At 37.1% G+C, this 25,310-nt stretch overlaps 2 protein-coding genes across 6 annotated transcripts in view; one reads left to right on the top strand and one right to left on the bottom strand.

Moving 5' to 3' along the window:
- Positions 1-382: 382 nt before the first annotated feature.
- Positions 383-25,299, bottom strand: TMEM59 (transmembrane protein 59). 5 transcript variants are annotated; one of them, XM_004273822.4, is made up of 8 exons: positions 25,108-25,299; positions 19,850-19,955; positions 18,255-18,349; positions 15,524-15,676; positions 13,826-13,907; positions 12,869-12,953; positions 10,151-10,259; positions 383-1,016 (listed from the first exon to the last, which is right to left on the bottom strand). In XM_004273822.4, exons 1-8 carry the CDS (start codon positions 25,297-25,299, stop codon positions 861-863), a joined length of 978 nt encoding a protein of 325 aa, XP_004273870.1. In that variant the 3' UTR covers positions 383-860. The 5 variants fall into 5 exon arrangements, with proteins under 5 accessions (XP_004273870.1, XP_012389943.1, XP_049567057.1 ...); XM_012534489.3 differs by having other exon boundaries at positions 12,869-12,950; XM_049711100.1 differs by lacking the exon at positions 383-1,016 and adding an exon at positions 2,043-7,940.
- Positions 25,021-25,310, top strand: part of TCEANC2 (transcription elongation factor A N-terminal and central domain containing 2) — a 37,545-nt gene continuing 37,255 nt past the window's right edge. The window contains exon 1 of the mRNA XM_049711137.1: positions 25,021-25,043. The gene's annotated coding sequence lies outside the window, so the exon portion shown is untranslated. The remainder of the gene's footprint in view (positions 25,044-25,310) is intronic.

Raw genomic sequence — 25,310 nt, 5'->3', positions numbered from 1 at the left:
ATCCCACATGCCGTGGAGCGGCTGGGCCCGTGAGCCATGGCCACTGAGCCTGCGCGTCTGGAGCCTGTGCTCCGCAGCAGGAGAGGCCACAACAGTGAGAGGCCCGTGTACCACAAAAAAAACAAAAGCTTTCTCTGATAATATCTTTAACTTATACTTGATATGCTTTCTAACAGAGAAAAATAGTTCTTTGGAAAGATCCATCTATAGCCTGTGCAAAATAACATAAAATGCATTTGTGAATCATTTTTGCTTTAATTTGCTCCCTGATCATCATATAGCAATAAACAGACAGAACATTTCCTCATTATTTTCTGGGTTGGGTAGGGGTGAAAGGGAAGATCTGGAAAATTAGTATATTAACTCAAATTTCAGCACATAATTATTCAAATAAAATTTTAATGATTTCAGTTCAATACAACTGAAAATGTAGTGTATTAAAGGGCATTTTCTACTAAATTTCAAATTACAGATTGTGGGCCATTGCTGAGCAGGAGTGTCATATCCTACTGAGTATTCAACTTATTAACTAAGGTGACTGACATGGTAGGAGGTGGGGAAAAACAATGATCAGCTCACAGAATTTGGCTAAGAAAGGAAACAAACAAAAACAATGCAAATAATAATTAAAACAGCACAGATATTAGTAAAATAAAAATACAACCCCAAATATCCATCTCTTAAATTACTAGAAAAAAATTACAGGTAATATTACAGCAAATACAGTCGTCACAGATTTCGGTAACTTTATTTGCATTTAATAGTGATTTTTAAGTCCTATAGCCAATGAAACCATTTTAAAAAGCACTATGAGGAATGGAAATTTAGATGTCTATACACTTTTCTTAAAAAAAAAAAGCTTATATTTCTGAATGAGCAAGATTCACTTTTGCAGGTAGAGGCCCTGCTTCTTCATGATCTTCACCTTTAGATCTAACAACCACAAGAGAAGAAGCTGGATATCTGTTTAGCTTTTGTTCATTCACGAATTCCAAGTCACCATAGATACTCAGCTTCTGCAAAAAACAATCAATGAACATTAGCAATTTGGATAATTAGGAACCTCTCCAAGTAAGTCTTCAAAAATAGCAATTTAATCTGTGGGTATCTGGTAAAAAAAAAAATTTCTATAAACGTCCTCAAGAATGCTTTTACTCAAAGTGTTACAGATATGTGATTCAGTTCCCAGTGGATGGCCAAAGAGAACTTTTCCACATGTACTGACTTAAAATACTTAGAAGTTAACAACTGAGCATCAAGAAAAATTGCTCAGGTTTAAATGGAGTAAGTGTGGTCATACAAGAGCATGGATTCTGGATGTTTGATGCCTTAAGTGATCAATTCCTTTAAGATCTTAGCTCTCCAACCAAGTGGTCAAATGATTTGGGGTTAAGTTTCTCTGCTACTAAATGTTCTAAATTAACATATATGGAAAATGGTATGTACTATTTTAAAAGGCTGTGAGTAGAACAAAGAATGTACATGAAATACTTTAACACTGATAGAAAGGTCTTCATAAACATATAAAAGCTCAAATTATTACTAACATATCCAAGAAGATAGATACTAAAACGAAAGAATGAAAGCATGACACAGAATCAGTGCAAATGTCATAAAATTCACTGAAGTATAATGGAAATGTCTAATATCTTTTGAGAGTAGGTCTATTTAGATATAGGCCTATCTCCTAAAGGAAAAAATAGAAAAGGAAAAGTTTTTACTAACAAATGGGATAGATTTTGTTGTTAATGCATATGGCAATAAATCTCTGATTCTGTGAAGTGCTGACATTATTGACAGGGCAACTGACTATATTAAAAAGACAGACCGACACAGAAGTACCTGATGTTGGAAAGGTGCTTTTAGAAGAGCTGAATAAAGAGCACCTTCAAAAGTTTAAGTATCTACAATACCAATACATGCTACAACATGGATGAACCTTGAAAACATTATGCTAAGTGAAAGAGGCCAGTCACAAGAGACCACACATATTGGTCGTCTATGGCTGGTGAAGATGCTTGGGAGGAAATGGGGAGTAACTACTAGTATGAGTTTCCTTTTTGGGGTGATAAAAAAGTTCTAAAAGTGATTGTCATGATGGCTGCTTACTTGAACACATTTCAGATGTGGTCTGCTGTCTACTGTTTCAAGGCAGTAACTATCCTGCACCAAGGAGGTGGCCCAGTACCTGACACTTTTCCAGTAAGAGAATATTTTCAAGACAAATTCAGTGGTTGATGGATTGGACATGGATCTGATACACTAAGGCCTCCTTAAAACCCAAATTAACATGTGATAATTTGCTCTGGGGCACAATGAAAGAAAAACTTTCACAACTCTATTTAACATTTAAAAACCTTGAAACAGTGACCAGGAACTGTTTAAATTATTTCAAACATCTATATGGAAGAAGCTATCTAGAAGATCAGGGAGAAAGAGCAAAATTCGTGCAGGGAAATGGATGGGAGCATATGGATAACCTCTAACCAGTATGTTTAGTGATTCTGTGGCTACTCTGTATTCTCAAATTACTAACCAAATACAAGGGTACAACAGAGGTATTTTCAAAAGTGTTACCTTGGGAAGTTTATTGCTCAAGTATCCTTTATGAAAAAAATTACTTAATGAGGTCCAGCAAAAGTAAAGAGGAAATCAAGAAAGAAAATAACATACAAGAAATAGTAGCAACTGAGATGACTTAGAAAATGGGAAGAAAGCCAGAACAAAACAAAAATGGGTTCCATTAAGCAGAGATATATGGAAGATCCTCCTGGGAACACTTTTAAGTAATTCAGGTTTATATTTGCCAGTGTTTTAATAGAACCAGTGTTCTACTTTGAATATTTATATAATCATAATATTGTAAATGCTGCCTAGTGGATTTTAATTTTTCAGATCAACCTATGAAAGTATATATACAGAAGAATGAGTATATTTTATTGTCAACAATCATAATAATTAATGAAAATTGAGACAGTATAAAAAGGGAGAAGGAAAGGCAGTAATGAGGAATCAACAGAAATTTGTAAAGCACTCACTAAATGTATACAAAATAATAATATACATTATAAAAACCAGCAACTGGGGGCTTCCCTCGTGGCTCAGTGGTTAAGAATCTGCCTGCCAATGCAGAGGACACAGGTTCAAGCCCTGGTCCAGGAAGATTCCACATGCTGCAGAGCAACTAAGCCCATGCGCCACAACTACTGAGCCTGTGCTCTAGAGCCCGTGAGCCACAACTACTGAGCCCATGTACCACAACTACTGAAGCCCGTGCGCCTAGAGCCTGTGCTCTGCAACGAGAAGCCACCCCAATGAGAAGCCCGCGCACCGCAACGAAGAGTAGCCCCTGCTCACCTCAATAAGAGAAAGTCCGCGCATAGCAATGGAGACCCAACGCAGCCAAAAAATAAATAAATAAAAGAAATAAATTTATATATATATATATTAAAAAAACCCAAAACCCAGCAACTGAAGAGATGGAAGTGAGACAGTATAAGGGAACTAAACTCATCCTTTAGTAGGAGGACATCAGATAATGTCTAAAATTGATAAAACAAGAAATAAAAGATAAAATTTTTAAATGGCAACTGCTTGGAAAAATTTTTAAAAACTATTGACTGGTTTATCTGAGAAGTGAGGAAGAGGAAGTCAATTTTATGTCACACGTATTACTTCTAAAAGTTAAAAATAAACTCAATTAGTATGTATTTGGGCTTTAGGCCTGCCTTTGCCACTAACCAGTTATGCAATCTTAGATGTACATAAATCTTATCTAAAACTCATTTTCTTAACAGAATTTAGATTAAAAAGCTATGGCATTTACATTGTTTTCTGATTGTCTCTCTTGAGACTTAAAGCTTCTAAACAACAAGATTCTTGGTCTTTTTTTTTTTAGACAAATAATGTTTATTATAGTTTAAGACATGTTTCACCTACTATTTAAAAAAATTAACCTAATTTATTTTTGGCTGCATTGGGTCTTCGTTGCTGCACGTGGGCTTTAACTAGTTGCGGTGAGCGGGGGCTACTCTTCGTTTCAGTGCACAGGCTTCTCATTGTCATGGCTTCTCTTGTGCAGCACGGACTCTAGGCACGCGGGCTTCAGTAGCTGTGGCTCATGGGCTTTAGAGCGCAGGCTCAGTAGTTGTGGCACTTGGGCTTAGCTGCTCCACAGCATGTGGGATCTTCCCTGACCAGGGATCGAACCTGTGTCCCCTGCATTGGCAGGCAGATTCTAACTGCTGCGCCATGAGGGAAGCCCCCACCCTACTTCTTGAGTCATTGCAGCCTTTAACATTCAGCTTTGTTCCACCTTCATGTTATTCTTCATTGTACCTCTAATCTCTTGAACAGGGCCTAGCACATCATATGTTATCCATAAGTGTCTGTGATTTACTAACATGAATGTTATTTGAAGTCTTCTAAAACCTTTCTTAACTAACCATTTGAAATCAGATGATCATGGTCTTGACAAGTAAGAAAAAAGGATGCAAACAGATAATGAGATAACACTGAGGCAGCATTTGTATTATTATTTGTGGCTTTGGCAATTTTCTGAGGCTGCCTGGTCTCTAGAAAGGAATATCCAATATTGCTGAACCCTGTTTTTATAAGTCAGGTTTGACCTGCCTGACAAGGACCACTATGAATGACAACTCTTTATTATCTTAAATAGACAGCTCAACAAGAGAAAAGCATTGTTTCATGAAGTTTCAAAAAAACATCATAAATGTGAAAGAACAGGGAAAAACAGTGGAGAAAAAAGGATCAAAATCTTTGTAAGTCACTCAAAATGATACTGCTTTAAGATCAACAAATGCCAACTCTTTCTGGCATTACTATCAAATGGTATATGATGAGTACCTACTATATACAAAACAGGCTAAGGATAAATTATTTCAGAACTTTCCTAAATAAAAAAAATAAAGCTGCTCATAAGTTTCCAAGACCACATTCCTGGCCCTTATTAGCACCATTTTAAGCTTTATTTGTAGTGAATGAAAAGGAAGCTTTTTATATTTCATGTTTGAGCTCAAGATACCAGGTCCATACTGAAGAGAAACATTCTCTCAGCAGGTCTATGATTTCCTATAAACACATAGGATTATATATATAAATAATATAACAAAATATAAATAACATTGCTCATTGCTTGTATTACTTAACGTGGAGTCTCATATTACTATGGAGAGGGGTCAGAAGTAACTTATGTTCCAATAATAAAATCAATGAAAAGGTTTTATGAAAGTAAAGTTTAAAATAGGTGGCTTTTGATTAAGAAAATCTGAATAATTTCCTAATGCTAAATTCTCAGCTACTTTTACAATAAATAAAGGAGAAAATACCAGGGAAGGAGTATTTACACTGCTATATTTTACAATAAGAAACAAAACATTAATATTGAAATAGTTTATACAGCTTGTTTTTTCTCCTTTTTGTTTTGGCTGTGCTGTGAGGCATGCAGGATCTTAGTTCCTCTACGAGGGACTGACCCCACACCCCTGCAATGGAAGCATGGACTCTTAACCACTGGATGGCCAGGGAAGTCCCAGTTAATACAACGTTTTTTTTTTTAAAATATATTTAATTAATTAATTTATTTATTTTTGGCTGTGTTGGGTCTTTCTTGCTGTGCACAGGCTTTCTCTGGTTGTGGCGAGCGGGGGCTACTCTTCATTGTGGTGCACGGGCTTCTCACTGTGGTGGCTTCTCTTGTTGCGGAGCGTGGGCTCTAGGCACGCAGGCTCAGTAGTTGTGGCTCATGGGCTCAGCAGTTGTGGCTCGCGGGCTCTAGAGCGCAGACTCAGCAGTTGTGGCACATGGGCTTAGTTGATCCACAGCCTGTGGGATCTTCCCGGACCAGGGCTTGAACCCATGTTCCCCGCATTGGCAGGCGGATTCTTAACCACTGCGCCGCCAGGCAAGTCCTATACAGTTTTCAATTGTGAAAAGAAATCCACTAAAATGGCAATATGAAATAGTTCTGGATGAGTGATTTTTTTTCCTGCTTCTTTATATATAACTTTATAAATTCTATCTCAAGTATGTAGAATTTTTATAATTAAAAATACAGTTGAGTGCTTCCCTGGTGGCGCAGTGGTTGAGAGTCTGCCTGCCGATGAAGGGGACACTGGTTCGTGTCCCGGTCCGGGAAGATCCCACATGCCGCGGAGCGGCTGGGCCCGTGAGCCATGGCCGCTGAGCCTGCGTGTCCGGAGCCTGTGCTCCGCAGCGGGAGAGGCCATAACAGTGAGAGGCCCACATACAGAAAAAAAAAAAAAAAATACAGTTGAAAAAACATTATTACTTAGCTAAAGTGTGGTTTCAGATACAAAGTAAAGCCTAAAAGCAGTGAATTCAATTAAGTGTTTTCGATATATTTTTCTAGAAGATGTATCTTAGGAAAGCATAGGCTCTTTGAGGGTGTCACCATACTTTTGATTGTTAAGGACAGGAAGAAGAGTTCTAGAGAGGGGAAAGAAAGTGACACCCATATGCAGACATCAGGAGGGAATGTAATAGCTGCCAACAGGACTCCACGTGTGGTTCTGATGCTTTAGGCTTTATGATCCAGGGGCCTGGGCATATGTGGGAACAACGAGGTGTTCTACAAACAACTTGGAAATAAGGGGAAAGAGCTTCTCACAGAATTAAAGCTATACAATCAAGACAAAATTTATCACAGCAGAGACAACATCTAAAAGGAAGAAAAAGACCAAGAGTATTCTGAAAGGGAGGGACAGATCCCCAGGTCTGTAAGATGTAACCAAAACCACAATGTGAAGCACTGTTATGTCTAAACAACACCAGAAGAGGAGATCAATTCCATAAGTCAAGTAAGGAGATAAGAGAGGAAAAACCATGAAATGTCCATCTAAGAACTGTTTCAGTAAGAGAGTTTGAGCATCCTGGCTCAAAAACATGAAACATGTGGTCCCAGTGGTGTTCAACTTCCTAGTGTCAAAAGAGGTTACACAGAAGATGAGCTCCTGATACAAGTAACATAATCAACTTCCCTAGTGATCACTCCAGGTTAACTAAAAAACTTAAGGGTACTGGCTTTGGAGTCAGATGACCTGGGTTTAAATTCTGGTTCTACCACTTACTAGTTATGTGACACTGGGGCAATAATACATTCTCTCTTTCAGTTTTCATATCTGGAAAAGAGGATAATAATAGTAGCCATCTCACAGAGTTACTGAAAGGACTAAATGAGCTAATTCATATAAAATGCTTAGAACGGTGTCCAGCAGAAAATGCTCAACATTAGTCAGTAGTCCTGGGAACCAGAAGCCAGGTAGTGGTGATTTTATCAAGGTAAATTCCACCTGAGGCCAGTAATTCAATCTTTCCAGGAAATAACCACACCAATCTCTACGCGTATCTTTCTTTTACAAGGGGCATCCTAGAAGTAAAGAGAAGGAATTGTGCTAATGGAAGGAATAAAGTACCACAGTGTCAATAAAGATTTACTACTCTGCGTTTGTAGCTTTGTTGTCATGAGGATTTAGAGTACATGGGGCAGTTCAAAAGCAAGTAATAGGCAAAGGCAATCCTATGTAAGATGTGTAATTTCAACTTTATCAGGAACAATAAAATGATTAAAATATGGATATCAGAACTAAACAAGAACACAAATAGGTAATTAGCAAAAGGATGTTCAGATCATGTCATAAACAGATGAGTTCTACAGAAATTTACCCATTGTCTAACACTTCCACAATTCAACGTTCTTCCCAATCCTGTCTAACTTTATTCATTTGGTTTAATTTCCTAATTTAAGTTCCTTCAATCAAGTCAGCTGCTTACAGTCCTTCCCTGATAGTAGCTTATTCTTGTCTGTACCTGGGAATATTGTCCACCCTCCTGTCTCTGCCAATCCATACCATTCTTCAAATTTCCCTCCTTTCTTCTTTTCTCTCTTTTTCTATTGCATTCTGGAGGCATATGAGAACTAAAGTTTATTTCAGTTGGATCTGATGTCAATAGAATTTATTATCTTATGTTTAGTTATATAATTAATTTTCCTTCCTTGAAAGCTAAGTTGAATCATCAAATTAGACTTTTTTTTTAAGAGCTCAAAAGTCATTGTTTTTATTTATTTCTATTTATTTATTTAAACATCTTTATTGGAGTATAACTGCTTTACAATGGTCTGTTAGTTTCTGCTTTATAACAAAGTGAATCAGCTATACACATACATATATCCCCATAACGCCTCCCTCTTGCGTCTCCCTCCCACCCTCCCTATCCCACCTCTCTAGGTGGTCACAAACCACTGAGCTGATCTCCCCTGTGCCATGCAGCTGCTTCCCACTAGCTATCTATTTTACATTTGGTAGTTTATATATGTCCATGCCACTCTCTCACTTCGTCCCAGCTTACCCTTCCCCCTGCCCGCGTCCTCAAGTCCATTCTCTACATCTGCGTCTTTATTCCTGTCCTGTCCCCAGGTTCTTCATAACCATTTTTTTTTTTTAGATTCCACATACATGTGTTAACATACGGTATTTGTTTTTCTCTTTCTGACTTACTTCACTCTGTATGACAGACTCTAGGTACGTCCACCTCACTACAAATAACTCAATTTCATTTCTTTTCATGGCTGAGTAATATTCCATTGTATATATGTGCCACATCTTCTTTATCCATTCATCTGTTGGTGGACACTTAGGTTGCTTCCATTTCCTGGCTATTGTAAATAGAGCTGCAATGAACATTGTGGTACATGACTCTTTTTGAATTATGGTTTTCTCAGGGTATACGCCCAGTAGTGGGATTGCTGGGTCATATGGTAGTTCTATTTTTAGTCTTTTAAGGAACCTCCATACTGTTCTCCATAGTGGCTGTATCAATTTACATTCCCACCAACAGTGCAAGAGGGTTCCCTTTTCTCCACACCCTCTCCAGAACTTATTGTTTGTAGATTTTTTGATGCTGGCCATTCTGACTGGTGTGAGGTGACCTCATTGTAGTTTTGATCTGCATTTCTCTAATGATTAGTGATGTTGAGCATGCTTTCATGTGTTTGTTGGCAATCTGGATATCTTCTTTGGAGAAATGTCTATTTAGGTCTTCCGCCCATTTTTGGATTGGGTTGTTTGTTGTTTTGATATTGAGCTGCAAGAGCTGCTTGTAAATTTTGGAGATTAATCCTTTGTCAGTCGCTTCATTTGCAAATATTTTCTCCCATTCTGAGGGTTGTCTTTTCGTCTTGTTTATGGTTTCCTTTGCTGTGCAAAAGCTTTTAAGTTTCATTAAGTTCCATTTGTTTATTTTTGTTTTTATTTCCATTTCTCTAGGAGGTGGGTCAAAAAGGATCTTGCTGTGATTTATGTCATAGAGTGTTCTATGTTTTCCTCTAATCCATTTTCTTTAATCCATTTTGAATTTATTTTTGTGTATGTGTTAGGGAGTGTTCTAATTTCATTCCCAGTACCACTTATTGAAGAGGCTGTCTTTTCTCCATTGTATATTCTTGCCTCCTTTATCAAAAATAAGGTGATCATATGTGCGTGGGTTTATCTCTGGGCTTTCTATCCTTTTCCACTGATCTATATTTCTGTTTTTGTGCCAGTACCATACTGAAATTAGACCTTTTTTCTGAAACAAAAATCCTTTACCTTAACAGTATGTTTCTTGAGCCAGTTAAATTTTTATTACCAAGAAAGTCAAGACAGTTTTCCATCTCTCTCAGGGTATACCAAAACACATTACTCAAAATCAAAAGCTCTAGCCTTGCTGCTTCTAAAGCAGCAATTATTCCTTAGCATTTGTGGCAATGTTAAATTTAAAACTTTAAGTAGTTCTACAAGTTTTCTTTCTTATATATCACCTTAGAAACTGATGTCACTGGGTTTTTTTCAGTCTCAAAGGTCTAGGGAGAAGAGAGACACTGTACTCAAACCAGGCAGCATACACTGGTCATTATGGTAGTTAGCACCACAGAAAATTGGAAAGTGATTCTTGTGCTGAGAACCTGTAATTCTCATGTGTGCCAATCTCGGTGTGTGATTAAAACCACCAAATCTTCTCTCATTCTATTAATAGAAAGGCTTTGCGTTTCTAGCTAAACCAATAAGGCATTAAAAAAAGTAAATCATATGGCTCAGTCTTCAAAAGGCCTAAGAGTTAGAATTAAATTTACCTCAGAGGGAACATACTGCTCCACAGCTGTAGCAACGGTTGCACAACAAATCCAGAGCAATACCATCACGGAGAGGACAAGAGTCATGGTTAAAATCCACCCGGAGTTACTGGGGGAAAAAAAAAAATCAACAATTAGTTATGTTAAAATTGCATAATATAAAAAATAGGAGGCTCTTAACAATTACAGGCAATCAATCTTGTGTACTTATTTAATAATATAATTAAAACTTTATGTGTCCTACCTTTAAAACTATTTTAAAAAACATACTTAGAGAAGAAAATATTATAATAGCTATTATATTAGGGTGATATGATGTCCTTTCCTCCATTACTCAAGTTTCTATAACATGGGTATGTTACTTTTATAAATTAAAAAATCAGACATACTGGCTTTCTGCTAAATATATGAAATTAAAGCAAATTACTGTTAAGGGTATTTTTAAATTGCTAAATGAGATAAGGCAAATCAAAGTGTCCTATAAACTGTACAGTGCTACACAAATGTCATATATTATTTTGCAAGGTATTAAGATAATACTTGCTTTAAGAAAACCCAATATTCCAAAGAATTAAGGTACAGAATAGGTAAATTATGAAATGATCATTTGTTTTATAAATGGATTCACAACAGGCTTCCAGAAGTTAGCTTCTCTACTACATTTCAAATATTTAACTTAGTACAATTTACTTGAATTTCAACTTACAAGAGCATATCTATTATGAAGCATTCTGTATCCATTAGCACATATCTTAAAAAGAGATAGTTATATTTTTCTTATGATTAAAATATCTTAGGGTAGAAGGCCGGTTACAAGAATCAGCAACTGGAGTTTTTTCCATAAGTGCCCTATTGTTTACTAAACTATAGATTAAGATTTAAAGAACAAGTGAAGCTATTTTTAAAATGTTAGATTTAAAAGAATAACATAAAACATGACAAAATGTTAAAAGGCAATAAGGCATCAATAAGATGCCAGGTAATGCAGTATTAAGGATAAACTGTAGGGAATTCCCTGGCAGTCCAGTGTTTAGGACTCAGTGCTCTCACTGCCGGGTCCCCAGGTTCAATCCCTGGTTGGGGAACTAAGATCTGGCAAGCCGCGTGTCATGGCCAAAAAAAAAAAAAGAATAAACTGTAACTTAAGATTAGATAATTATTTAGGTTCCATAAAACTTATCAAACTGCAACAAAAATCCAAAATACTGAGAGAGAGAAAAATTGCCTTTTTTTCTGTACAAGGTCAAAAGCAAGTTTAGCAATGAAAGGAAGGGAAAATTTTAATTCTCATTTTCTTACCCAGTCTTTAAAGAGTTTATTCAGTAAGAAGTATTAATTTTTAGGTTCTAATAGAACCCTACTGATATCTGATAAAACCTCTCAAGAAACTATTTCTACTCTAAGAAATTACAGGAAGCATGTAGCGTGGGCTACTGAAGTGTTACACTTGAGACAGAATAGTCCACTAGAGTATATACACACTTGTTCACCTCTCTACTCAAGTGCTTGGTCTGGTATCTGACACAGAGTAGATAATTATCACCAAGTGCTATGGCCTACCGTCTCTTTCTCTCTCTCTTTTTTTTTTTGGCTAGGGGTGGGGGGTGGTTGCAGGGAGAAGGCTCTTATCACAACTCCTTGGAGGAGTAGAAGCATGCATACTTTGATAAAACCCTCCTCATCCTCAGAAGGCCTGATATTCCTTCCCAGGAGGGCACAAGGTAACAATTACCCTCGCCTGCCCACTTTCCCTTGCCACCCTTAAGAATCCTTGGCATGGGTACTTCCCTGGTGGTCAAGTGGTTAAGAATCCGCGTTCCAATGCAGGGGACGCGGGGTCAATCCCTGCTCAGGGAACTAAGATCCCACATGCTGAGGGGCAACTAAGCCTGCGTGCTCTAGAGCCCGTGTGCCACAACTAGAGAGAAGCCCACGCCGCAACTAAGACCCGACACAGTCAAATAAATAATTAAATTAAAAAAAAAAGAGAATCCTTGGCATGGAGATGACACTCAGTATAGAACACAAAGCCCTCCTTTATCTGTAGCCCTTATCTACCTCCCCTAGCCTCCTGTGTGGCCATATAGATAAAAACAAAAATCCAACCCCCAAACCATTTAGACACACAGTCATCCCTTGGTATCCCCAGGGCACTGGTCCCAGGACTGCTGCCCCCTCCCATACCAAAATCTGAGGGTGCTCAATTCCCTTATATAAAGTGGTGTAGTACTTGCGTATAACCTATGCATATCTTCCTGTATACTTTAAATCATCTCTAGATTGCTTATAATATCTAATAAAATGTAAATGCTATGTAAATACCGTTGACCCTTGAACAACATGGATTTGAACTGTGTGGGTCTACTCATATGTGAATTTTTTTCAATAAATATTAAATTAAAGCTTAACTGAGATGCCTGAAGAAGCACATATCATAACATAAATCAAAGACTCCCAATAAGAACAAGGATGCTTTTGTGCTGTGAAAAAAACTACCCGCTTGGGCTTGATTAAAGTAGTATGAGAATTACCTTTTAAACAAACTAATAAAATATCCAAAAGTACAACTTTGGATTTGGTAGGGAAAAGGTAAAAGGTAAAAAAAAGTTTTCTACTCTTGAGCAGCTAATATAACTTTAAAATAATAAAAAGGACTGCATCTCTCTGATACAAGCCAGATTTTATCTCCTATATGCATAAGTGAAGATGAATACATACAGAGAGAGACATCTTAAAAAACCATCCCGTTCTCCATCTTCAAGATAGTTCCTATGTGCATGTGAACTTCTCATATGAAGATCTGCTGAAATAATAAGGTACAAGTTTATGATATCCTATATTCCAAAAGCTAGTCTCAAATGACTGCTTCTAGATATATACACTGTACAGATATCCAGCTGCTTTTGTAAATGTAATCTGACATATTTTATAATGAATGCAAGTTCCTCTGGCACATTAAAATCAACTGGATATTATACAACATTATGAATTTCCTATTTTACTTTCAAATTTTTATTGACATTGATGCTTTCTGTTTAATTACATTTCTGAATGTAATAATAGAATTTGGTTTGTTCAAATCTAAAGATGGCCTTGTGTTATGTTCTGTCATTATCCACCCACCAAAATAATTAAAAAGTTAATAAAATCAGTATCTAAAATAAGGTATGAGCTAGCACATTTTAAAAGGTAAGCAGTTTTAGCCTGATGTTTTCTATTCCTATAAGTTTAAATTCACTTCTAGCATAGAAATAAAAATAGAATAAAAACATATTTTCAAGGTAGTTTCACTATTTGGTTAGTTTGTTGGGAGATACCAGAATCTCTCATTAGTTCATACTCAAAACATCCTTCAAAGCAAACTAAATGTTTTTAGAATAGTGATTCTAAAGTGTGGTCCCCAGACCAGCTGCAACAGAATCCAGGAATTTGTGAGAAACACAAATTCTCATGTCCTATCCCAGATTTAGTAAATTGGAAACTTTGGAGGTGGGGCTCAGAAATTGCTTTAACAAACTCTACAGATCTTAATGCATATTAAAGTTTGAGAACCACAGTTTTAAAAATTATTTATTCACCTTCCATTAGTGTAAAAACAATCATACAACCAATTCTAACACCACCAGATTTGACTGTTAATGTTTTTAATCCCAAGCTACTTAAAATAAAACTTACAGGACATTTTGCTTAGTGACGGTTCTTTCAAATTTGTAGGCTCCTGCTCCAACTGTGGTGCATACTGGATCTCTGGCTTAGACTAAAATGATAGTGAAAGCAATTAAGTCATTTGTACTTCTTCTTAAGCTTTTCTCAGTAGGAAGTTCGATAACATATCATCTCTACAAAGATTCAAATTGAGAAAAAGTAACAGAAGTATGGTATAAAAAATAAAACATGTTAACCACAACATATTTTAATTGCACTTGCTAAACATTAGATCCAGTGCCTTGCAAAGAAGCAGACTTATAGCATCATCAAGAATTTAGTCAGTTTAATTGCCTGACAACATAAAATAAATAATAAAAAAAGAGGGACAAATTACAACATAGTACATTAAGTATCATACCTTGCAAAACTGAGTTCTAATTCTGGTTGATCAGGAATAATTTAGCAGACTGCCAAAATTTCTGGTTAAACACATATTATCTCTATTCTTTCTCATCTGAAACATTCCATTCTTCCCTAAGTATGAGTAATTCATAAATTATAGCTCAGTGCTCCATACTTTACATCTCCTATTCTCTGGAATTGAGTGATTCCAGTGATTCTCTGGAGTGGCGTTTTCTCCATCATAGTCACACTTAAGTTGACATAAAGAGAGCAACAGAGCTAATCTCACATCTAATCAGGAATGAAGGAGGACTCCACTCTGAGAGTCAACTTAAGCTTTAACTGAAGTAGCTTTCAGACACAGAACTTCTTCATGAACTTAAAGAGAGAAAACTCCTTCTGTGTTTTACATATTACCAAATTAAGTACAGGGTACCCAAGACTCAGGACAATGCTAAAAATCACAGACTAGCCTTATAATAAGCCACTCAATTGGCAATAATAATTAAAGGGTTTACTTTGATTATTACCTGAGAGAAAGCATCACAACATAATTTGTTGGCTGGTAAGTTTGAGGAATTTAACAACCAAATTAAAAGGAAGACAGCATGGTAGGGTGGTATATGAGCCTTGGAGCTAAAGTAACCCAGGTTTGAAGCCTAATTCTGTTATACTGGCAGCGTGACCTTAAATAAGTTAGACTCACAGTTTCCTCATCAATAAAATAGTGATAATACAACCTCATGAAGTTGTTTGAAGATTTGAGATAATATATGTAAATGCCTAGTACACATGAACCTTCAAAGACAGCAGCTATTATTATCATATCACATGGTAAATAATGAGGTAGGAGAAAAGTTACCTCTCTAGAAGGCAATATGCTTCTTCAACAAGCTCTCTTATAAGAGTTATGAGAAAAAGCACTATTAACAACTAAAAATTATGTTCTATTGCTTTTCCCTAATATCCATATGTGATATAAATACACACCATTATTTATATTCAAACTACATTAATTTTTCTTATGTTTCATATCTAGAGGTTTCATTTTTATCAATTTAACCACTCTAAAATTTAGCAGATTCAGAGTTCTTATAAGATAAGGAACAACAGGCTTTAAATAGGTTTCCAATGGGCAGAGGGAGGGATAAGTCAAATTGGGTCCTGATGCCCAATGTTTTAATGTAGGTTAGTAAGTAATTATTATTTGACGATAAATATTTGTAAGGGACTAAGTACATGGCCCTATACTAAGACATTCATTTAAGACATATACATTACTACTGTTGGTATTTAAATGAATCTATGAAGCACAGTCATCACCTGGAATATAACTATTTTTCCATCATCAGCTTGAAGATAAAAAGTCCACGAAGACGTTATGAAGCTCTGTGCAGAGTCCATCATATCACTCCAGAATGACCTTACCAGAGTTAGAGGGAAGAGTAGATGCATTTTTGGCATCAGGGACATGAGCTTAAAAAAAAATTAAACCATGAGAAATATATTATTTTTTTATATATGTATATTCAAGAGAGCAACATAATCAAATCCTTATTGGGACAGAATATAAACCATTAAGTGATTCTACCACAGTCATCAACATTAGAGTAAACTCTTCATTACCTATGCAAATTAACTATGAGAAGCTTAAAATCACAGGATCTTTTAATTTGCGACCAAACACACTTTAAGCTACCTGTCACCTCTATCAAAATAACAGGCTTTTGAATTAGGTCCAAAAATGTGGAGAATCTTAAGATTTGATTAAATAAGGATTAGCAAGTCCTCAAGAGGTAGAAGGGGAAGGGACAAATCATACTATTCTCATCTTTAATGCTTTCATGTAAAATAATCCATGCTATAATGAACACCAATGGAAAAAAAAAGAATATATGCATAAAATGTAAGGTACCTGATAACAGGGCAGAGTGAGGAAAGTATTTATGGGCTGACTATATACAGTAAGCTACTGATGAGATTTTTACATTAATTGTTATCACCTCCCCTCCAATTCTGACTTCTTGACTTATTTAGCAGCAGTGGGCCCCTCTAGAGCACAAGTGTGGGATACAACTTGCTGAACTCTAGGGATAGCTTTGGTTCTGCTATATTCCAAAAGAGAGGCAGTATGGGGTATCAAGAGAGAAGAGTTTTTAGAATCAGAAGATCTGTATTCATGATCCAATTTTCCCACTTAATAGCTGTGAAATCATTCATTGATTAGTTCACTAAACAAGCATTCGTTAAGATTATAAATTTTAAGATTTTTAAACCATGTGTGTTTATTTATCACTGTATATCTGTGTTTAATCTGTATAGGACAGAGGTGAAACACAGGGTGAAACATGTGTATGGGGAAAGGCACATAACCCAAACTGGGGTCAGAGGTGGTTAAGGCGGCTTCGCAAAGGACATGACACCTGCCCTGAATCAAGAGGATTCACTGAGCAGATGGGGAGTAGAAGGGACAGAGGCAAGAAATAATGTCATATTACAAACATTAAGGACTGTTCAGTATGTACATAATTAAGAGAAAAGGAAATAAATATGGGTCTTAAAAATTAGAAATTATTTTTAAAGTTACTCATAAGAGAAACACAAATTAAAACTGTAATAAAAGTTGTACATTGCCAAGGACTGGGAGGAGGAGGAAAGGAGAGTGACTGCTAATGGGTATGAGATTTCTTTTTTTGATGATGAAAATGTTCTGGAATTAGGTAGTAATGATGGTTGCACAGTTTGTGAATATACTAAAAACTACTGCACCGAATACTTTAGAAGGGTGAATTTTATAGAATGAATTATATGTCAATTTTAAAATCTGATACAAATTCCATGGAGGGCAATTTTGCTCTATTTCTCAAAATTAAAAATGCATATACCTCTTAACTCAGCAATTCTACTCCTGTGATTTTATTATAGATATAAATGTGAAAAATATGCAACATCATTTATAAATTTAAAAAATTAGAAACAACCTACATGTCCACAAATAAGGGACCGCTTAAATGATACATCCATACAATGAAACATGTATGCAGTGAAAAAAAGTGAGTAGACATTCTTTATTACTTATATTTTAGAAAAGAAAGAATACATGTATTCTTGTATATATATAAATTACCTCTGCATTGGTAACCCTGGCTACATTAATGGAGCAAAATGGAGTGGCTAAGAGATACAGGAGTAGGAGACTTTTCACTATACAGCTGATCCTGGAACAATGCAGGGTTTGGGGTGCCGAAATCTGTGTATACACACAAATTATTGTTGGCTCCCCATATCCGCGATTCTGCATCTGAGAATTCAACCAACTGCAGATCATGTAGTGCAGTAGTAATATGGGTCAACTTTTTTTTTTAACCTTTTGAGTTTTGTGCCATGTGGCTGTACTTCTTATGCCAGAGTTAATAAAATTAAAAAACTTTTCCCAGTATGTTTGGATAGAGTATGAGGGGTGGGGAATTATAAGAGATGATATAGAAGAGGTAATCAGGAGCCAGGCTGTGATAAGTGGTTTGGACTTAAACCTGTATGTAATGGGGAGCTACTGAAGTATATAAGATAGGAGAATGACATGACGAGATTCCCATTTAGAAAATAAATATCTGGACACAGAAAATAAATATCTGGACACAGACTAAAGGATGGACTAGAGGGGCCTGAAGTGGGAAAATAGATCGGAAGTTGATTTAGTAATACAGATGAGAAATAATGATGATTTGAGTTAAGGCAATAGCAGATGGGATGAAAAAAAGGAACTCTCAATTTTTCTGAGCCTCAGTTTTTTCATATGCAAAATGGGGATAATACTGTCACTGGACCTAGAAAAAAAACCAAAATGAGATTATAGGTGTGAACATACATCTTAACAGTAAAGCATTATACAAAAGTAATTAATCAATTGACTTTTCTATTTGCAAACATATAATTTGTTTGCTGAAGACTAATTATAAAATATAACACTAAAATAGGATCATGTGGGCAATATACATTTCAATACAAAGTGCGATCTAAGCAGGCATTTCTGAAAGGCAGAATTGTTTCATACTTGTTCTTGTCTCAATTCAGCGAATGGCAGCTGATTCTGGCAACCAAGGTGACAAGCATATTGCTCATCAGATTGGGAATATGCTTCTGTACATGCTGGAAGAGAAAAACAGTCAAATTACAAGAAAAAAAAGAGAAGGAGAGAAAAAAAGGGAGAGAACATTGGCATCTTATAAAGAAATTTTATAAATTTATTATACTTAAAAAGTATTTCATCAATATGAATTTCCACATTTGGTAACGGTAGCAAATGTATTCTTTTAATAAAACCCCATATCTTCTGCCTCCCACAAGTCAGATCTTCCAGGTATAAATCTATTAATTACATACTCAGGCGCTGGCTACATGATGACATTCATATGAGGTGATCCTCACAGCTAAGGTTTGCATAGTGGAAAAAACACTGAACTGGCATCCTGAAATTCTGGCTTCACCACTTGTTGGCAGTGTATGTGACTTAGGTGGAGCTGTTTAACCTCTCTATTGATTTCTATAGGTCTAAAACTGAACTACCACCACCTATTTCATGGGGTTGAACAAAATAATATACTTTAGTAATTTACACAAATATATGATATTACTGTTAGGAACTGAATCACTTAGTTGAGAAGCAAGGGTATTCACATAGCAAGGAAAAATAAAACAAAGCAATCAGTCTAACATCCTAAATTCTGAGAAAACTGAACTTAGAAAATGTTCTACAGCAGGATTCTAAAGTTGGAATGAGTCTCTACCATATATACTCTTCATTTAGTTCACTAGAGCCATTTCTTTCTTGTGATATAACACTTTACCACTATAACAATTTTATTTTTCTTTCCACCCAGTCATGCATTTGTAATATACTTCCCAAAGGTGCTAGATAATAAACTGAACCGCATTATGCACATATAAAGATGGCCATTTAGGAGACTGAGCCATAAAAAAAGTTTATGATATCACAGAGGCTAAATGTGAGCACTGGCATAGTGATAGGGAGAAAGGTACCTCCTGCTACACTGAATAAACAGTGTAAGGTAATGAATGGAGAAAATTCCATTACAGTTCTTTAAAAAGCTAAATGTCATTTTTGTCCTGATTACAGGTTTATTTTATTAAACACATCACTTTTGGCAAAAGGTAAGAATAGTGGTTTAAGAGACGACAAAACTCTGGTTACTTCTTTTATTGGCATGACCCACAAAGAATACACTATTAAATACTGAGTCAAAGGCCTGATTCAGTAAAAAACTTGGAGCTAAGTCAGCTAGCCTATGAATGAAAGGCTTAGGAAAATTATACCATCCACTGAAAAGGTAGTGATGAATTATAAGAAGGGTAATTACTACTGCAATTGTCTAAACCAAATGCTTACTTAAACAAAGGTATCCTATCCACAGCATAAAATAAACATTGTCTCAATAAACAGATGAAATTTAAAGCCCATGAAATTTCTAGCAGTATCTACTAAAAGTTTAACTTCATAATAATTAAAGTATGCTGGATGAATAAACAGTATGCCTGTCATTTTGTGAGGAAAACACATAAAAAGCATAACACAACTCAAAGAAAACACCAATGTTATATACTGCTGATGTCATTAGCATAGCATCTTACCAGATTCACATTCCAATTTGGTCCGATTTAAATCAATTCCATCATCCACAAATTGACAAATTGAAAACAGCCTGCAACCTCTCTGACATGCGTACAACTCCTCTTCCTAGGGAGTTCAAGAACAGGGAGGATTACCAAAAACTAGCATTTTTCCTTCGGGGGGAAAATAGGTCAAAAAGAAAGCAAAGTTAATAGGGTTTATTATAATTGTCCAACAAAAGATTTATGACTGAAAGAAAAATGATAGGAGCCAGGTAATACCAAGACCTTTGCCATACAAAGAAGTTTTAGTTCCTTATTTTTTTAATTTTTTTATTTTTTGCGGTATGCAGGCCTCTCACTGTTGTGGCCTCTCCCGTTGCAAAGCACAGGCTCCGGATGCACAGGCTCAGCGTCCATGGCTCACAGGCCCAGCTGCTCTGTGGCATGTGGGATCTTCCCGGACCAGGGCACGAACCCGCGTCTCCTGCACCGACAGGCAGACTCTCAACCACTGAGCCACCAGGGAAGCCCTTAGTTACTTATTTTAACAGTGACATCCAAAATAAATAAATAAACTAACAAATAAATAATAAAAGTGATATCCAAGAAACAAACCTAGTGGGTTAAAAACATCACCCTTTTCCCATATTCCATAGTCATATTTTGGGGGGAAAAGTTGAAAATAACAGTGACATAATCAGAACTTTAATAGAGGTATAAATGAGTAAACAAGTACTTTAGGGACCAATGGTGTACTTCTGCCACATAAATATTTATACGAATCATCAGGCTTATCAGGAAAAGTATCACGACTAGCTTCACATGGCAAATAGTGCCATAAAGGCCCCCATAAAGTGAGGTATACATCTAAAAAAATGCTTAAGTGAAAGGATTTTTTTAAACTTGGTTTACCTGAACTGAGAACACAAACAAGGCCAACATGTGACTTGGGAATATGGGAAAGGCCACTGGAATCAGCCAGACTTGGAATAAAACCTTTTAGGTCAGTGTGTACAAGTTACTTTACCTATCTAAATCTCAAAAAGGAAATAAAAACTATAAATTATCTCCAAACCCCTCAATAATGCCAGAAGACAGCTATTCCTAGTGCAGTGCCTGGGACACTGAAGGGGCTCAATAAATGGTAGTAGTGTTAATCATAATAACTGGTTTTAAAAATAGAAAACAACAGTTATAAGCATCATTGTATATGCGTGAGAGCTCAAGATAGGAAAGACTCATCTCTGGAAAACGTGAACTGCTTAATAAGACTAATGACAACGTCTTCAACAGGCTTTCTTTGGTTAAATGTATAGTATTTGAAACAAACCAGTACATGTGGGGGAGCCCCCTCAACTTACTGTGTAGTTCACTGTGTACAAACTGGCAGGCACCTAATAAGGAAGGAAACAGCATGTGCATATACCAGTTAGCAACCAACGGAATACAAAGGTATGCATTTTTTTCCAGCAGGATTAGTAAAATTTATGTAGCAGCAACAATCCATTAAGAGGAGATGGCTGCAGTCTAACATTAAACAAGTTTTATTACACAACTTTGAAGGTAGTGCATTTTTGGACTTCAGTTCTAGCTGCATTTATTGTTACAGTGAAATTGAAAGAGTTAGCAATTAAAATAAATTTCATACCTGAGTAGCTTTTGCAAGCTTTGTAAAACAGTGGAAGAATTCTCTTACGTCTTTGGAGCACCACATATTTCCTTATATTGCATAGGGGAAGCATGAGCTCATTAGTATGAGCTATACTGCATACCATTTCATTTTCAGATATGTTTTCATGTGTTAAACCAATCCAATAAGCCCTCCAGTACCATTTTCAGAAGAGACTGTAGCATGGTGAAAGAGCCTAGGTTCAGGAATTAGGCCTGGTTAGAAGCTCAGCCTCACCACTTATTCTGTACAACCTTGGGCAAGGGACTTAATCTCTCTCAGCCTCAACTCCTTAGTTGTAAAACAGTGACCAATACTCATATGCCAATCTTGAAATATGATGAGGATTTTATTTTATACTTTATTATTTTATTTATATATCTTATATCTACAACATCATTAATATTATGCTATACTAACTAATAAGTAGACATAACATTAATAATATATTTCATGAGCACCCATAATGTGCCAGGCATGGTGCTAACACTTAATGTATCATAGGATACCTGGCACAGAGCAGGCACTCAATTGGTAGCTATTAAAAATCATAACCTTATTCCAAGTAAGTGTTTCATGTTCTAGATAATATTTCATGCCCTATGTATCCAAAGTGACTGGCAAGCTTATATAAAATAGACCTTCCCTAATTTAGAGCACAAGGAAATGGTGCTCCCCACCAAACTGAATACCAGCTAAATAATTAGAAGGAAACTTAATGAATCCTTAAAGAAGGAACCCTACTATCTATAGATTTTACATGCATATTCTTATCCTGAGCTAAGTCAGGCTAACTATTCTCCCTCTTATTCAGCATTACTAATATACTGTATGTACCAAATTGGTTTTATGACATTGGGCAAAGGAAATAACTATCTATTGCCATGTGTTAGGCACTGTGCTAAGAGTGCCATGTATACTATCCTTAATCCTCACACTTGCTCTGCAAGGTGTGAGGTTTTTTGTTTGTTTGTTTGTTTTTTATAGTTGACAAAATGAAGTCATGGTAAGTTAAGTAATCAGCAAGGACACACAGATAGTAAAAGTGAAGCTGGGGGTCTTCCCTAGTGGCTCAGTGGTTGGGAGTCCACCTGCTAATGCAGGGGACACGGGTTCGAGCCCTGGTCCGGGTAGATCCCACATGCCATGGAGCAACTAAGCCCATGTGCCACAACTACGGAAGCCTGCACGCCTAGACCCCGTGCTCCGCAACAAGAGAAGCCACTGCAATGAGAAGCCCGCGCACCACAGGGAAGTGTGGCCCCTGCTAGCCGCAACTGGAGAAGGCCCACGTGCAGCAACAAAGACCCAACTCAGTCAAAAATCAATCAATTTATTTTAAAAAAAAGTGAAGCTGGGAATGGAACCCAGGTTTGTATGGTTCCAGAGCCCACATACTGTTAAAAAATGACCAGGCTAGCTCTATAATTATCTTTGTTATTAACATGACTTATGTCTCCTGCATTTGGACCCAGACAAGTTAAGCAATTATACTTTTGAAGAGAGTTAAAGGGTAAAATATAATAATTTTAAGTATCTACTTACAAACAAGTATCCTACTTTCTTGCAACAAATAATTAATTCTGAAAAAGAGTCATTAAAATGAGAGTTCTATCTGCCAGTCACAAATACCAGACCAAGAGAGGCTACAGGACCTTGTAAATTCATCTAATTTCTTATAACACACACTGCTTTTTCCTGAACTGTAAAGCACAATAATTTGAAGGAGGACTGACAGACATCAGTGAAATAAGTAAATTAAATATTTGTAATAATATAACTTCATTAATAGAAGGCAGCATAATACAGCCAGTTTTAGGACTGAATTCCTATTACTCCACTACTTCCTGGCTATGTGACCTTGGGCAAGTCACTGAACCTTTCAGAGTCTCGATTCCCTCAATTGTAAAACCCAACTTTGCAGGGTGAGAATTGGAGATAATGGAGGTAAATCTCCCATCACACTGGCTAACAGAGAGTAGACAGTTAATCAATTTTAAGGCCAGGACACACAGGGAGCCAGATGATTTAGAGTTCCTGGGGAGAAGAGCTTTACTGAATAAATAAAAAACACTTAGATATCACATCAATTGTTAGAAAGTAGTGGATATTATAAAAATACCTAGAGGTTCCAGAAATGTTTATCCTTTTGAATTGTTTATTCTCGCAGCATATGTATTCAAATAACTACAAATTTGCTAGGAAAATCTCAGAAAAAAACAAAACAAAACAACCAACACATCCAAACACTATAAAGATACAAAATAAGTCTCTGCCCAATTCCAGGACAAATCAATATTAGTTTCCTCATACAATCCTCTTACTTATGAGAGGTTTATAAGAAGAGAAAAAAATTATGTATCCAGGAGCAGTACACATGGATTTGAAAGTCTGGAAGTCAGAATTCCTCATTTCTCTCTCTTGACTGCTATATTTGTCTCTGACTGAAAATTTGATAATCCCCTCTCCCACACTTTTTCTTGAAAACTGATAATCCTCAAGCAATGTAAAATCCAGCAGTAAACAAACATACAGGCAGTGACAGCATTTACAACTTCAGAATTTCAAAAACCTGAAAGCACTTGCCAATAAGGAACATCCTAAACCTGTCACTTTGTAGTTTGAGAGAGCAAAGAGGGCTAGTCACACAGTTAAGCATACAGCATAGGGAAGATGAAGGAAAAGCAAGGGCAAAAAGACTAGCAAAAGCTCTCATAAAGAAAGGCGGGGGAGGGAGGATGATATACCCAAATTATATATTTGGAAGGGTGGGGGAGTCACCACGCAATTTAGGATGTTGAGTCAACAGTTCTTTAGAAGCTGCAAAACAACTCGATTAGTGGAATGGAATTAAAGGAAAGGCAGCACTTGAGGGTGGACAAGGAGGGGAGGAAGGGTCACTCTGTCCATAAGTTGTGATCCCCCTACTAAGGGCAGTCTCATTTCTTTCCCACTCCACTTATTCTCTCTGTCTTCTGCTGCACTGAATGGTAAGTTCTCTGAATGCAGCAACCTAACTGCTTTTTCTCTAAGCCATTCCAGTCCCAGTGTGAGCGCCTTGTACAGTTACTCAACACAGGCGGAAAGCCCTCCCTAAGCGTCTCCCAACTCCTTGATGTATTTCATACTATGGTGGAATTGTCTACTTGTTTGACTCCAGGAACAGACTGCAGGGTCCCAGCCCAGAGAGGCGCTCAGGGAACAGGGGTTAAGAGTTAACATTTTGTGGGCTGGCGTATCTGCAACTGCCCCCCTCCCCCCGCCGTCCCTGGAAGGTGAGGACCCCGCATTAATCATCTGGATACTCCTCCCCCTCCGAGTGTTCGTCTCCCCTGCTGCCCCGCAAGGCCCCAGAGGAAAGGGGTCGTGTCTTGCTTATTTTTGTGTCCCCAGCCTATTACAGGGTAGGTGCGGCACAAACTTCCGGTAATTACAGCAGAAGCGCGGTGCGGGTAAGATTAGGGGAAGAAAACAGGAGTTACACAGATGGGAGACAGCGGTTGAAGGGTGGATTCAACAGTCAGGCTTCCAGTGCCGACAGAGGTACGGGAGAGCGGAGAGATGGGAGGCCACGGAAGGGTTGTAGCCCGGTTTGGACGGGCCCTACCTTGGGGTAGGTGTGCAAGGGGTAGGTCAACTGACAGGCCCGGTGACAAGACGCCGTATCACCCAAGACCGAGTCAAAAGCTTCAGCCGAAGCGGTCCCCGAGCCTCCGGTCAGGGCCATAGTCAGCAGCAGCAGCAGCGGCGAGAGCCCCAGTTGGGCCCTGACCCAGAGGCTCCCCTTCGCTGCCGCCATCTTGTTTGCCT

This window comes from Orcinus orca, chromosome 1 (assembly GCF_937001465.1).
Source record: "Orcinus orca chromosome 1, mOrcOrc1.1, whole genome shotgun sequence".
Classification (NCBI taxonomy): domain Eukaryota; kingdom Metazoa; phylum Chordata; class Mammalia; order Artiodactyla; family Delphinidae; genus Orcinus; species Orcinus orca.
The sequence above is the reverse complement of the archived record's forward strand: the minus strand, read 5'-3'. Positions and strand labels throughout refer to the sequence as shown.

Excerpts from the sequence above, each read along its gene's own strand:
- TMEM59 (XM_004273822.4), bottom strand. The coding sequence starts at position 25,299 with ATGGCGGCAGCGAAGGGGAGCCTCTGGGTCAGGGCCCAACTGGGGCTC. Across the intron at positions 15,677-18,254 it reads CTGAATTGAGACAAGAACAA|CTCATGTCCCTGATGCCAAA; the intron begins GTATGAAACAAT and ends TTTTTTTTTAAG. Across the intron at positions 10,260-12,868 it reads TTTTTAAGATGTCTCTCTCT|TAACTCCGGGTGGATTTTAA; the intron begins GTATGTATTCAT and ends TTTTTCCCCCAG.